The sequence below is a fragment of the Salmo trutta genome, chromosome 20 (genome assembly GCF_901001165.1).
Source record: "Salmo trutta chromosome 20, fSalTru1.1, whole genome shotgun sequence".
Taxonomy (NCBI): domain Eukaryota; kingdom Metazoa; phylum Chordata; class Actinopteri; order Salmoniformes; family Salmonidae; genus Salmo; species Salmo trutta.
In genome coordinates, this window is record NC_042976.1 from 41,461,189 (window position 1) to 41,474,762 (window position 13,574).

General features: G+C 42.8%; 1 protein-coding gene across 7 annotated transcripts in view; it reads left to right on the forward strand.

Annotated features, from left to right (window-relative positions):
• LOC115156083 (activin receptor type-1) overlaps positions 1-13,350 on the forward strand; it is a 41,379-nt gene extending 28,029 nt beyond the window's left edge. For all 7 annotated transcript variants that reach the window (XM_029703353.1, XM_029703355.1, XM_029703358.1 and 4 more), the window contains 7 exons: positions 2,436-2,641; positions 4,444-4,543; positions 7,683-7,829; positions 8,078-8,353; positions 9,098-9,295; positions 10,317-10,447; positions 10,938-13,350. In XM_029703353.1, the coding sequence (XP_029559213.1) occupies positions 2,436-2,641; positions 4,444-4,543; positions 7,683-7,829; positions 8,078-8,353; positions 9,098-9,295; positions 10,317-10,447; positions 10,938-11,072 (1,193 nt within the window). In that variant the 3' untranslated portion in view covers positions 11,073-13,350. The remainder of the gene's footprint in view (positions 1-2,435; positions 2,642-4,443; positions 4,544-7,682; positions 7,830-8,077; positions 8,354-9,097; positions 9,296-10,316; positions 10,448-10,937) is intronic.
• Positions 13,351-13,574: the final 224 nt, after the last annotated feature.

Consider the following 13,574-nt stretch of genomic DNA (forward strand, 5'->3'; position numbering starts at 1 on the left):
GCTAGGGCATACAACAGGATGAACAGGACGTACAGGAGGGGGCTGAGCACGCACCCTTGTGAGGCCCCTATCCACATCGACGGGACCGCAATGGAGAAGGTGGAAAGCTTCAAGTTCCTCAGTGTACACATCACTGACAATCTGAAATGGTACACCCACACAGACAGTGTGGTGAAGAAGGTGCAACAGCACCTCTTCAACCTCGGGAGGCTGAAGAAATGCGGCTTGGCCCTTAAGACCCTCAGAAAATTTTACAGATGCACAATTGAGAGCATCCTGTCGGGCTGTATCACCACCTGGTACGGCAACTGCACCACCCGCAACCACAGGGCTCTCCAGATGGTGGTGGTGGTGGCTCTCCAGATGGTGGTATCTCAAGGCCATCAGACTGTTAAATAGCCATCACTAGCCGGCTACCACCCAGCTAGTCATCCCTGCACCTTAGAGGCTGCTGCCCTATATAAATAGACATGGAATCACTGGCCACTTTAATAATGGAACACTAGTCCCTTTAATAATGTTTACATACTGCTTTACTCATCTCATATGTATATACTGTATTCTATTCTACTGTATTTTAGTCAATGCCACTCAGACATTGCTTGTCCTAATGTTTACGTATTTGTTAATTCCATTTTAATACTTTTAGATTTGTGTGAATTGTTAGATTCTACTACACTGTTGGAGCATTTCGCTACACCCACAATAACATCTGCTAAGTATGTGTATTTGACCAATAACATTTGATTTGAATTACTGCCAAGAAAACAACACTTTTGGGCCATATGCTCTTACTGATCTTCTGTCTTTGATCGGTTGACTGACGTGAAGAGGCAGGTGCTCTATTGATTCTGTCCACTTGGCCATTCTCCAGTGAGGACGCGATGCTGCAGTGCATGAAATTGTCTTCCATAGTCGTTTGCTGCATGGTCCTCTATTGGTCTGCTTTTCAGGCCTGTGTGGCGGTTACACCCCGAGCACCTCCACAGCAGAGGGGACAGTCTGGAAAAAGAGACAAACGCTAGAATTGTGTTTAGTCACGGTCTACTTCCTCCTATGTCCTCTCTGAGATTGTTTGCTCTGCCTGACACAGACCTGTAAGGCAGTGTAGAGCGGAGCCCCCTGGGAAAGGAGAGGACACTGAGTCTGCGTCCCAATTGGCACCCTATACCCTACATTGTGCACTACTTTTGACCAGGGAATAGGGGGTCATTTGAGACACGCACCTGAATGAAATGTATAGCTCTGTTCTCTGAAACTCACTCTCTTCTCTTATCCACAGTAAAAAGAGTAGGCTCTATATGTATAAAAATTAATTATTTCCTAAATATCAATATTTCTTTGAGGTTAGTCCCTGTTTTTGTTAAACACACCAAACACACAAGAAGATCTTAGCATCTACCAAAAACGACATTTCTGCATTAACAAGAACAGTAGAATACATCGACACATTGACACTCTGTGCCATTTCCGTCAAAAAATCTGTTGTTTTCTATACTGTCTATTCTGAGCCAGTTGAGCTTCGTTGAATTCCACTCTCCAAGAGTGCTATGCGAAGGAGAAAGAGTTCAGTATGCATGGGAGAAAAGAGGGAGCATTGTCTGTGCTGAGGGCTAGGCAGTCTTTTCCCCCTGGAGTGTGTGATAGTCAGTCTCCAGGCATGGTGGTGGTGCAGCCTGTTGATGTGTGGCCTATCCCACCCGTGGATATATGCTGCAGTGTGCTCTTACCTTGGCCTCCCCCTCAACCCTGGAGCCAGGTTCCTCAGTCTGTTTTGGTCCAGGCAGGCGGACGGGGGAGGAGGGAGAGAACGTGTTCTTAAACATGCCTAATTATCATCGCCTCTCCTTGAATGATGCCTCCCAAAGCTTAGGGCTTTAGTAAACGCTGTGGTTTGATCCCCGGGGCAGCTGGGCACCTGGCTAAGCTGAACGGAGGAGGAACTTGGTTGTACTGCAGATTTCAAATTCGTTGTCCAAACACTGTACTGGATTGAATGTAGTTTGTGTTTAAAGGCGATTATGTTTTTTTTGTCTTCATCTGTTTCTGGCATGATGTGATATATACTTTATAATAAACTGGGTGGTTTGAGCCCTGAATGCTGATTGGCTGACAGCTGTGGTATATCACACCGTATACCACGGGTATGACACAACATGTATTTTTACTGCTGTAATTACATTGGTAACCAGTTTATAATAGCAATAAGGCACCTCGGGGGTTTGTGGTATATGGCAAATATACCACGGCTAAGGGCTTGTATTCAGGCACTCCGCGTTGTTGTCGTGCTCATATATTTCCCATATATTTAGGCAGATCATATCTTTTTAAATGTGTTTTTATATATTGTATGACATCACATTTTATTTATGTTTATACATACAATATGTACCAGGATGTTCAAATAAACCTAAACGTCTTTCTCATCCTCGTAGCAAGCAACCTGCCCAACTACAGCTTGACTACACTGGCCATCGTCATCGTGGCTCCGGTCATCGTGCTCGTCGTCCTCTCCGGCATCGCCATCCTGGTGTTCAGACGCATCCACCAGAACCAGATGGAGAGGCTGACGGCCCGGGAAGCTGAGTACGGCACCATAGATGGCCTCATCGCCTCCAACGTGGGGGAGAGTACACTTGCGGTGAGTAAGACATGGTCATACTTAGGGTTGCAAAATTCTAGTCACTTTCCCAAAATTACCAGGTTTTCCAGAAATCCTGGTTGGATGATTACCTGCTTATTCCCTCCTGTTTCCGGGCTTCTTCTAACCAGGATTTCTGGAAAACTAGGGAATTTTGGGACATTGCAACCCTACACTAAGGGCATGCCAGGCCTGGGCTCGTTGGGGAGCTGTGGTTCGTATGGTTCCAATCCACGCAGTCCAGCACTGAACACCATTTATACACTCTCAAACTATGTCATTATGTTGAGCCCAAAGACCATTTGTGTGTGAATGTGTGCCAGGTAGTCATGCACTCTATGTTCCACTGTGTTCCTGTAGTAGGCCAATATCAACCCTGTCAGGATTACATTCCTGTCCTGGGAATTGGGAATGGAAGAATTTGTTCCACCACTGTGATGGAAAATATGCGCATTGTTTTTACCAGAGCATATTGAGCACATGTGTTTCACAGATGCACATGATTTCAACAAAATGGCCCGTTTTGTTTGCAAGTATGTTGGCTACTCTAGTGAAATAATGCTTTGAGTTTGCAACTCTAATCAGCATTTTTGATAAACTTCAGCAATCTACCCACCTCAAGACCCAGACCAATCCCGGAAATTTTTTTAATTAACATTTTTAAGGAAAACCCTAAACAGGCCGAATGTTTCCATTGGGGTGACCAGTCTCACTGAAAGCACTGATGGGCTGAGGTGTGCTAAGGAATTGCCGATGTTGGATCTATTTCTAGATATTTTCCAAAGCCCATCAGAGCACTTGGCAATGTAACCTCCAAATATGCTGCCGCATAATGTTTTGTTTCAGTATAATTAAAAAGTGCTTGGCAGCAACCCGGATAAAAGTTATTATAAACCGTGGTGATAGTAAAAAAAGAAACCCATTTCCCTACAACACAGGCGGGTCTCCCCCATTAGCCCTGGATGCCTAAAAATGTCGTGATTGTGGTAATGCTGTGGCTGAATTCCCCCCTTCAACAGAACAGCCCAGATCTGCCCTCCCACTAAACAGGGACTTTAACTAATGACAAAATGAGTTGTCATTGGCTTCTATTTAGTATTTTTTTCCCTTCCCAAATTGTACACAGCATGTGTTTTATGCATGTGGCATCTATCTTTTTAGTTTTTCCATTTTAGTCCTCTGCTTGCAAGTTTGTTTTTCTCAGGCGTGTTTGATGGAGTTGCAGAACACTACCCCCTTGTGTCAGCCATGATGCCCTGCAGATGCCTGGAGAGGAGTTAAAAATAAAAGGCTTAGCAGCATTGCGTCTGTTTGGAGTCTGGGGCTGGGATTAGATCAAATCTCTCAGCCCCCTCAGTTCACTAATCATCAGGGACTGCTGTTGTTTACCCAGAGGGCCCTCTGCTGCTCCAGGGTGGCCTGACTGACTGACTGACTGACTGACTCACTCACTCACTCACTCACTCACTCACTCACTCACTCACTCACTCACTCACACTCTCTCTCTCTCTCTCTTCAGGATGGCCAGACTTCAGGATGGCCAGACTGACTCACAGATAGACATGCACACAGACAGCAAGATAGCCAGCATTTGGAGTCTGAGCACTAATCATCACCCATTTCACTCAGCCTCCCCAACGTGGGCCACATCAGGAGGCGGGAGGCCAGCCGTATTAACCAAATCCCAGATGCTCTGCTGTGTTGAGGGCTGGGCCACTTTCATCTAGAGAGAGTACAGGCTGATCATATTCCTCTGGTTGCAGTTCAGTTATTTTGTCTGTCCCTCTTCTCCTCTCTCGTAGGATTTGCTGGACCACTCGTGCACGTCGGGAAGCGGCTCCGGACTCCCCTTCCTCGTTCAGAGAACTGTCGCCCGACAAATCACGCTCAACGAGTGTGTGGGTCAGTATCCAATCAGAGCCTGTTCTCTTTGTTCAGTGGCTAAGGTGTACGTTTAGCCTCAGTGCAGGTTTTGGAGTAAATGTTTTTTCCCCCCCAAAAAATGTCAGACCCCTTAAAGTGTAGCACTGTTGGAACAGAGATTTGTGTTGCAAAACGGAGCCACTGCTGTTCTCTGACCCTGAGAGATTTCTTACAAGAGTTTTTTTTTTTTTTTCCAGCAGCGTCTCTTAATATTTCTCTTAGTTTTCCTAGAGTTCGGTCTGAAACATGGCCAGATGGCCAATGTAACACTCAACTCCCTAAACCAACATTGCACACATTTGATTTGTGGGTCTAGTCGAGTATAAACTGCCAACAAAAATATTTTTAACAAACATGTTTCAATTTAATGTCAAATGGGTTGCATGTAACTACCAAAATAAAGGAAACACCTACATATTGTCTTAACCTCTCTGCGTCCCACCTACTCAACAGCCAGTTGAATCCCGTGGCGCGTTATTCAAATACCTTAGAAATGCTATTACTTCAATTTCTCAAACATATGACTATTTTACAGCATTTTAAAGACAAGACTCTCGTTAATCTAACCACACTGTCCGATTTCAAAAAGGCTTTACAACGAAAGCAAAACATTAGATTATGTCAGCAGAGTACCCAGCCAGAAATAATCAGACACCCATTTTTCAAGCTAGCATATAATGTCACATAAACCCAAACCACAGCTAAATGCAGCACTAACCTTTTGATCTTCATCAGATGACAATCGTAGGACATTATGTTATACAATACATGCATGTCTGTTCAATCAAGTTCATATTTATATCAAAAAACAGCTTTTTACATTAGCAGGTGACTAGCATGTGACTAGCATTCCCACCGAACACTTCCGGTGAATTTACTAAATTACTCACGATAAACGTTCACAAAAAACATAACAATTATTTTAAGAATTATAGATACAGAACTCCTCTATGCACTCGATATGTACGATTTTAAAATAGCTTTTCGGTGAAAGCACATTTTGCAATATTCTAAGTAGATAGCCCGGCATCACAGGGCTAGCTATTTAGACACCCAGCAAGTTTAGCCTTCACCAAACTCCGATTTACTATTAGAAAAGTTTGATTACCTTTGGTGTTCTTCGTCAGAATGCACTCCCAAGACTTCTACTTCAATAACAAAATGTTGGTTTGGTCCCAAATAATCCGTAGTTATGTTCAAACAGCGGCGTTTTGTTCGTGCGTTCAAGACACTATCCGAAGGGTAAATAAGGGTTACGAGCATTGCGCATTTCGTGACAAAAAAATTCTAAATATTCCATTACCGTACTTCGAAGCATGTCAACCGCTGTTTAAAATCAATTTTTATGCCACTTTTCTCGTAAAAAAGCGATAATATTCCGACCGGCAAAGCCTGTTTACATTCAACGAGAGAAAAAGTAAAAGCATGCTATCCCCTCATGCACGAGCCTCGTCTAATGGCCGTCTGATAGAGCACTTGCCAAACGCGATAATGTGTTTCAGCCTGGGCATTGAATTACGTCATTCAGCTTTTTCCTGGGTTCTGAGAGCCTATGGGAGCCGTAGGAAGTGTCACGTTACAGCAAAGATCCCCAGTCTTCAATAAACAGAGGCAAGAAGAACAACCACTTGTCAGACAGGCCACTTCCTGGTGAGAATCTTCTCAGGTTTTTGCCTGCCATATGAGTTGTGTTATACACAGACACCATTCAAACAGTTTTAGAAACTTTAGGGTGTTTTCTATCCAAAGCCAATAATTATATGCATATTCTAGTTACTGGGCAGGAGTAGTAACCAGATTAAATCGGGTACGTTTTTTTATCCGGCCGTGTAAATACTGCCCCCTAGCCCCAACAGGTTAATAATTAATAAAAAAAAAAAATGTATTTAACCTTTATTTAACTAGGCATGTCAGTTAAGAACAAATTCTTATTTACAATGGACGGCCTACCCCGGCCAAACCCGGACAACGCTGGGCCAATTGTGCACCGCCCTATGGAACTGCCAATCACGGCCGGATGTGATGCAGCCTGGATTGAGGTTTAAAGTATGTGTGTCTAAGTCACCAGATTTCAACCCAATTGAACACTGATTGGAGATTCTGGAGCGGCGCCTGAGATGGCATTTTCCACCACAATCAACAAAACCCTAAATTGTGGAAGAATGGTGTCGCATCCCTCCAATAGAGTTCCAGACACCTGTAGAATCTATGCCAATGCACATTGAAGCTGTTCTGGTGGCTTGTGGTGGACCAACACCCTATTTTGGGGCAGAAGGTAGCCTAGTGGGCCGAAACCCCGAACTGACAAGGTCTGGCCCTGAACAAGGCAGTTAACCCACTGTTCCTAGGCCGTCATTGTAAATAACAATTTGTTCTTAACTGACATGCCTAGTTAAATAAAGGTTTAGATAAAAAAAAAATATATGCTCTTTTGAGACCCCTCTTTCAATGTCACTGAGATCTAGTCGGTAGCCAAAATAATGGGCAACTGGGCGTTTTTATTATACATGACCTTAAACATGATGGAATTAATGATGGGTTAATTAACTCAGGAACCACCACTGTGTAAGTACCTGCTTTCAATATACTTTGTATCTCTAATTTACTGAAGTGTTTCCTGTACTTGGGCAGTTACCGTACCTGTAGTGTTATTTATGTAGTTTATGCAGAAGGTCAAGGTTAAGTAGCATGACCAAAATGAAATTGTACTATGTGTCCCATTAACTATTGGTCTAGAATTTTGTGTAACACTGCCATATAAAATACATTTTAAATCAGTGAAACTCTCTAAATATTTTTTTTTTACAAAGATTTCATCATTTTTACATGATGGACTGCGATAATCTGACATTTGCGTTGGAGATGAACATTGGGTTTATTCCTGTCAGAGGCTTTATATTTCCCCACTGTATTTGAAGAATCACATTTTTAGTAATTCATTCAAAATGGCTGTATGAAATGGCACCCTATTCCCTATATAGTACACTACTTTTAACCAGGGCCCATACGACTCCGGTCAAAAGTAGTGCACAATATTAAGAATATGGGGAAATTTCAGACGTACACAATGTCTGCTTTGCGCTAATCTTTTTTTCCTTTTTTCTTCGCCCTATTATAGGTAAGGGGCGCTATGGTGAGGTGTGGCGGGGCCAGTGGCAGGGGGAGAGTGTGGCTGTGAAGATCTTCTCCTCCAGAGATGAGAAGTCCTGGTTCAGAGAGACTGAGATCTACAACACAGTGCTGCTGAGGCACCAGAACATCCTGGGTACGTACCTCCAGCCATGTTCTGGACAGGAGCTGTTCTCCATGGGACAAATCCAAACTTCTACTTTTCACTTAGTCTCCCAATGACATCAATGCATGACTAAGGGAAAATATGACTTAGGAGCGAATTCTTTCTGTCCGGCAGTGTTTTAGTGTTGCATCTTAGTGACAAAATGTCTGTCATATTGATTTTTGAGACCTTTCCTTGAGTTCTAACAGCTCTGTCTCTGTCTGTCTCTTTGACTGCAGGCTTCATCGCTTCGGACATGACTTCCCGAAACTCGAGCACCCAGCTGTGGCTGATCACACACTTCCACGAGATGGGCTCCCTGTACGACTACCTGCAGCTGAGCACCCTGGACACGGCCAGCTGTCTGCGCATGGCCTTGTCCATCGCCAGCGGCCTGGCACACCTCCACGTGGAGATCTTCGGCACCCAGGGAAAGCCGGCCATCGCCCACCGAGACCTTAAGAGCAAAAACATACTTGTCAACAAGAACGGCCAGTGCTGCATCGCCGACCTGGGTAAGTGCACAGTGTTCCGGATAGGAAGCATAAGTGTTATGAGGTTTCATTCGACATGTGTTGTTTACATGACCGTTTTCTGTTATCGTGTCCATATTATGTATTGTGATTAAAACAAAAATAGCAGGTCATGTTGTCCACATCGTCTGTGGGTGGAGAGGATGTCCGGCTCTGTTTGTTGGAAAGATGTTGTTGTTGTTGTTGGAAAGATTTGCTAGTGGAGTGGGCTATGCCACCGAACACTTCAACCCTGTTCCCTCCATGTTTGTTGATCGTTAGATGAAGGACAGCAGAGCCGGTGGCTCTTTAAAGCTTAACCAAAAATGCATTAAGGGGTACTCTTGTGCACCATGTCGCATACTTCCAATGTTCTCTGTGCTAAAGTGTGAGCTATTTCAGGTGGCACACGCAATCTACTGCTACTAATGCCGTCACTGCTGTTAGGTTGTTTATGGAATGTTATGCTGTTTTTGCTCACGATCAAGATGCTTTTTTGTTATTTGATGTTGGAAAAATAGGGTTGTTTTTGACAACAGTCCTAAACTATCAGCTTGTTTTACCATTGCTATTTTCAAATCCGCCAGAGGGCAGTGTTCTCTACTTTTGATATATTCATTTTGGTTATTTACTTAGATATAACATTTTTTTTTTTCCCTCTTTAAAAAAAAAAGGGGTATTTTAATTATTTTTGACATTTTTGATATAGATAGGATACTCTAACAGAAGCCTGTTTTTCTGTCCCAGGTCTCGCTGTGATGCATTTCCAAGACACAAACGAGTTAGACGTGGGCAACAACCCTAAAGTGGGTACGAAGCGCTACATGGCCCCAGAGGTCCTGGACGACTCCATCCAGATGGACTGCTTTGAGTCCTTCAAAAGAGTGGACATCTGGGCCTTTGGCCTGGTCCTGTGGGAGATCGCCAGGAGGACGGTCAGCAACGGTCTGTACGATACATACTCCATGGTTTCTTCTGTTCTCTCTCACTCCTTTATTCATCTACCATCCAATCAACGTTGATTTTATCATTATGCACGGAATACAGAGTAGTGTACACGGTGCAATTAAATAATGAATCGCAAGCTTTCCCCTCGAACAGTGCAGCAACTATACAAGGTATCCATAAACAAATGTAGGATAAAAAAATTAATCTCTAGAATGTCATGCATTTAGGACAATATGACAAAGCATGGTCAACATCTTTCCTATAGTAGTTGCATCGTACAGAGTTGCTTTAGGTATATGTCTGTTACCTGCTTGTCTATCTGCATATGCATGCTTTTCTTGGAATATTCTCTGATGTCCCTGTCAGGGTGTAGTAAAATCCTATAAAAATATGTCCAACATAATTTAGTGCCCAGCTGGCTTTTTTAGGATTGATTTCACCACTTCAGAGGAAGTGTTCTTTTCGCAGAAAGTCTTTAGCAATCGGATAGCATAACTGCCATATATCACTTTGCTAAGCACAAAGTTACATCGACCGTTGGCAGAACAAGCCAATAATTCAAATCCATACTTGGGCTGAGACTTAGTCAGTCACTCATTTCATCAATGAGACAATGTGACTTTAGAGGAGTGACAGACACAACTCTCTCCATGCGTTTGGGGTCCAGTCTGGTGCTAGAGGGAGCTGGCGTCTTATCTGAAATGGATCCTGCTTTCTCCACTCCCATTTAAATGGCTTCGTGGTTATTTATAGTTGAACCTGGCTGACAGCCACACACAGGGTATTGGTTAATGCAGGACACCGCAATCTTACTTTCCCCATGACTTTCCACCTGGTACACACTAGCGAGTGAGAGCAACTATCAAAACAAATCCCCTTTGTTAGGAAATGAGCAATTTAGAATTAGTGTTGTGTTTGACACTTTTTCCGTCACTTTACTTACTTTAAATTGCCATGCTGATGATTGTGTGACCTTATGGACATCTGTGTTGTGTATTTGCCCCCGTACTCTGTGTAGGCATTGTAGAGGACTACAAACCTCCCTTCCATGACGCGGTGTCCAGTGACCCCAGCTTCGAAGACATGAAGAAGGTTGTGTGTGTGGACCAGCAGAGACCCAACATCCCCAACAGATGGTTCTCAGACCCAGTGAGTACACCGAGACCAGACGAGGCGATCTGAGTTAAATGTTTACTGGTGGAGAGGGAACTAGCTAATATGTTGTCATGGAGAATAGGAGCTGCTCCAAGTGTGTCAATTTAGAAGCCGTGCAGAATTCAGCACTGCCTGCTCGGTTGTCCTGCTTCATCAGACGTTCAGTTCACTTGTGAGTCTTTGTTAACAGCCTGTCAGCCGCCCACCTCATTTCCCAGGACCATTGAATACATAATACGGTCTGATGGGCAGTTAAAATCTTTTGTGCTTAGAATTCTAGCGTTTAAGAATAATTGCTTTACCCTTTGCAGAACTATAGACTTTCGCAGTTGAAGCTTAAAAATAGTGTTTTGCCCAATGTATTTTCTTTTGTGAGCAAAATACTGTACTTACATATTCAGGACATTTTTAAATGGGAAAAGACTCAAAACAAGTGGAGTGAGACTCTTAACAGATTTTCTCGGTTTTTCTTCTTCTTTTCCAGACTTTAACGTCCATCGCAAAACTTATGAAGGAGTGCTGGTACCAGAACCCCTCTGCCAGATTAACAGCGCTACGCATCAAAAAGACTCTGACAAAAATCGACAACTCTCTGGACAAAATGAAAGCGGACTGTTGAGCTTCTTCCTCGTTGATGCAGAGGGAGAGAAGACCTAATGGCCTTTTTTAAAGATGTCAGGCAGTTTGGTTTCCTGGACAACACACAGGAGAAAAGGGACTGGTTGGGCTCAGTGCTCTTGAAGTGGCACATTGTATTTATTTTGAAACACACTCTTGGTGGGACACATTTTGGCATCCAAAGATGGCTTACAGGGCATTTAAATCACTGCCAATAGTCTTGGAAAATAGGTGACTATCACTTTAAAGACATAGGAATATTGAACTAACGTTCTTCAAAGAAGAGACTGTTACCTGGGCATTTGAGGACCGTTGATCGCTTTAGAGCTACCCAATTTTTCTTTTTGACACGACTTAAGTTCGAGAAACATATGAACGTATTTCATTCAGCAATATTGGCTGTGCTTTATCGCTGTTATTGCACTAGCAATGTTCGCATTCCTGACATGCACTGTTGCGGATGTATTTGGGGAAAAAACACAACTTGCCAAAACTTTTTTTTTTTTTTTTATTTTTTTTTTTTAATTGTCCACACAAACTCCATATCTTAACAGGAATCAAAATTAGGAAAACGTTTTTAAGTTTTACTTGGACTGCATCTCTTGCACCGCTGTTTACGAAATTGTTAGACCAATTCTCTTGGTATTTCGTCCAAGCTGTAACTTATTTAGCTAACGCACTGTGTTGTAGAATTGTGCTGCGGACAGTTGTAGGCACTCTCTCTTTTATTCGTCCTTCGGAGGTGTTATCTTAACGTATCCTGTCGTAGAAACGTTGTATATCACCATACATTTTACATTATGTACCTGTTCTTTGTTTGGTTGTTTCATCAGCTTTACTGAGACAAACGCTAAAAGAGCAAATAAAATATTTACTAGATGACGCTGAACTCAATTCACACAGGAGCACTAATATTGTCTTAAGGCGTGCATTGTCTAAGTCATTGAAGTCAAACCTCAGGCTTTTTCATTTCTTTAATATTTTATATCAAGGAGTGATTTCTATTAATTAAATAGAAGAAAAAAAACATATAGATGCTATCTGTCTCATATGTCATAGTCACAACATCAAATGAACCATTTTACTCTCATAATCAAAACATATCATTGGAATGATTGCCACAATATTAGTCCGCCATCTACTAAAACCTGAGCATTTTTACATGTCGTGATAGGGTTGCAAAAATCTGCTAACCTTTCCGAATCCCAAAATGTAGGTGGGAATAAACAGTACGTCTGGAATACTCCCAACCAGGATTACTGGAAAACCTGGGAAGTTTGAGAACGTTAACAGTTTTTCAACTCTGTCAGGATAAGCAATATGCTGGTGGTGAGCACTAGTAGTGGTTTTTATGCAAACCAGTAAGAGCATATTTTCATTTCAACAGCTCTGAATATTTTCCTTTGTCCCCCCCCCCCCCGGACTAGACAGCTCCCTTGCCTTTGCATAGTGCAGTCTTACTGACCTGCCGCAGAGACGCAAGCTGCTCAGTGCACAAAGGACATTTTCTTGTCCAGCCTTTCAACTACTAAACAAATAATGAAATGCAGCAAAGTATGTAGGGCATGTTAATCCATTTCCATATTGAACACCTCTCAATCTCGACTGTAAAATACCAATTCGTTTTCATTTGGGAAATGTCAGAGGGTTCGCTAGGCCCTAATGACTATAAATTGAACTGCTTGAATTGTGGAGCACTTGCCAGAAGAGAAACAAAAGGCAGGTCTAGAATGGTAAGTGGTGCCAACTCGTGGTGGTTCATACTCAGGAATCGACATGGACCTGTAAAGGGCAAAGCAATGGCTATGTCAGTTGTCTGCCAGGATTTACTGTCCCTCCCAAAATAATTAGCATATTTTACATGCATCCTGAGAATGGCACCTTTTCACTACATTTGACCAAGGCCAATAGGGATCTGGTCAGGTAGTGCATTATATAGGAAGTAGTGTGCTGTTTTGGGAGTCATTCATGGTCCATATTAACTGGTCATTTTAGTCATCTGTCTGTGTTACTGTGGACATTGGATCCACAATGCCCAGATTTAGTTTTTAGCAAGGTCTCGTTTTTCTGCTTTGTGTATCAGACCGGTTGATTACTCACTGTGCTTCCATTACCGTTGCATCTCAGTAGGCCTACAAATTATAGCAAATGGCAGAATGATTTTAAACTGTAATACCCACTACAGTACTGCAAGACGACAGTAATGCATATTATTTGTGTACGTGTTTCCCCTCAGCTTTTAGGTTTTGGTAGCTTTTAAATTAAAACATTGAAGCAAAGTGTTGCCTGTGGTGATAATGATCCTTCAACAGATGGCCTTGAATTCATTCTGCACATTCATTCCCAGAGTGCATTCGTCCAACTCCGTCACTAAGCTGGCAAACCGTTTTCTATGAGAAACAGTTTCTTTTTCAGCTTCAAACTGACACCATGGAAAACACACACACACACTACCTGCCTCTTTCTTTCTCCCACTCTATTGCTGTCTCTCTATCTCTCCCCC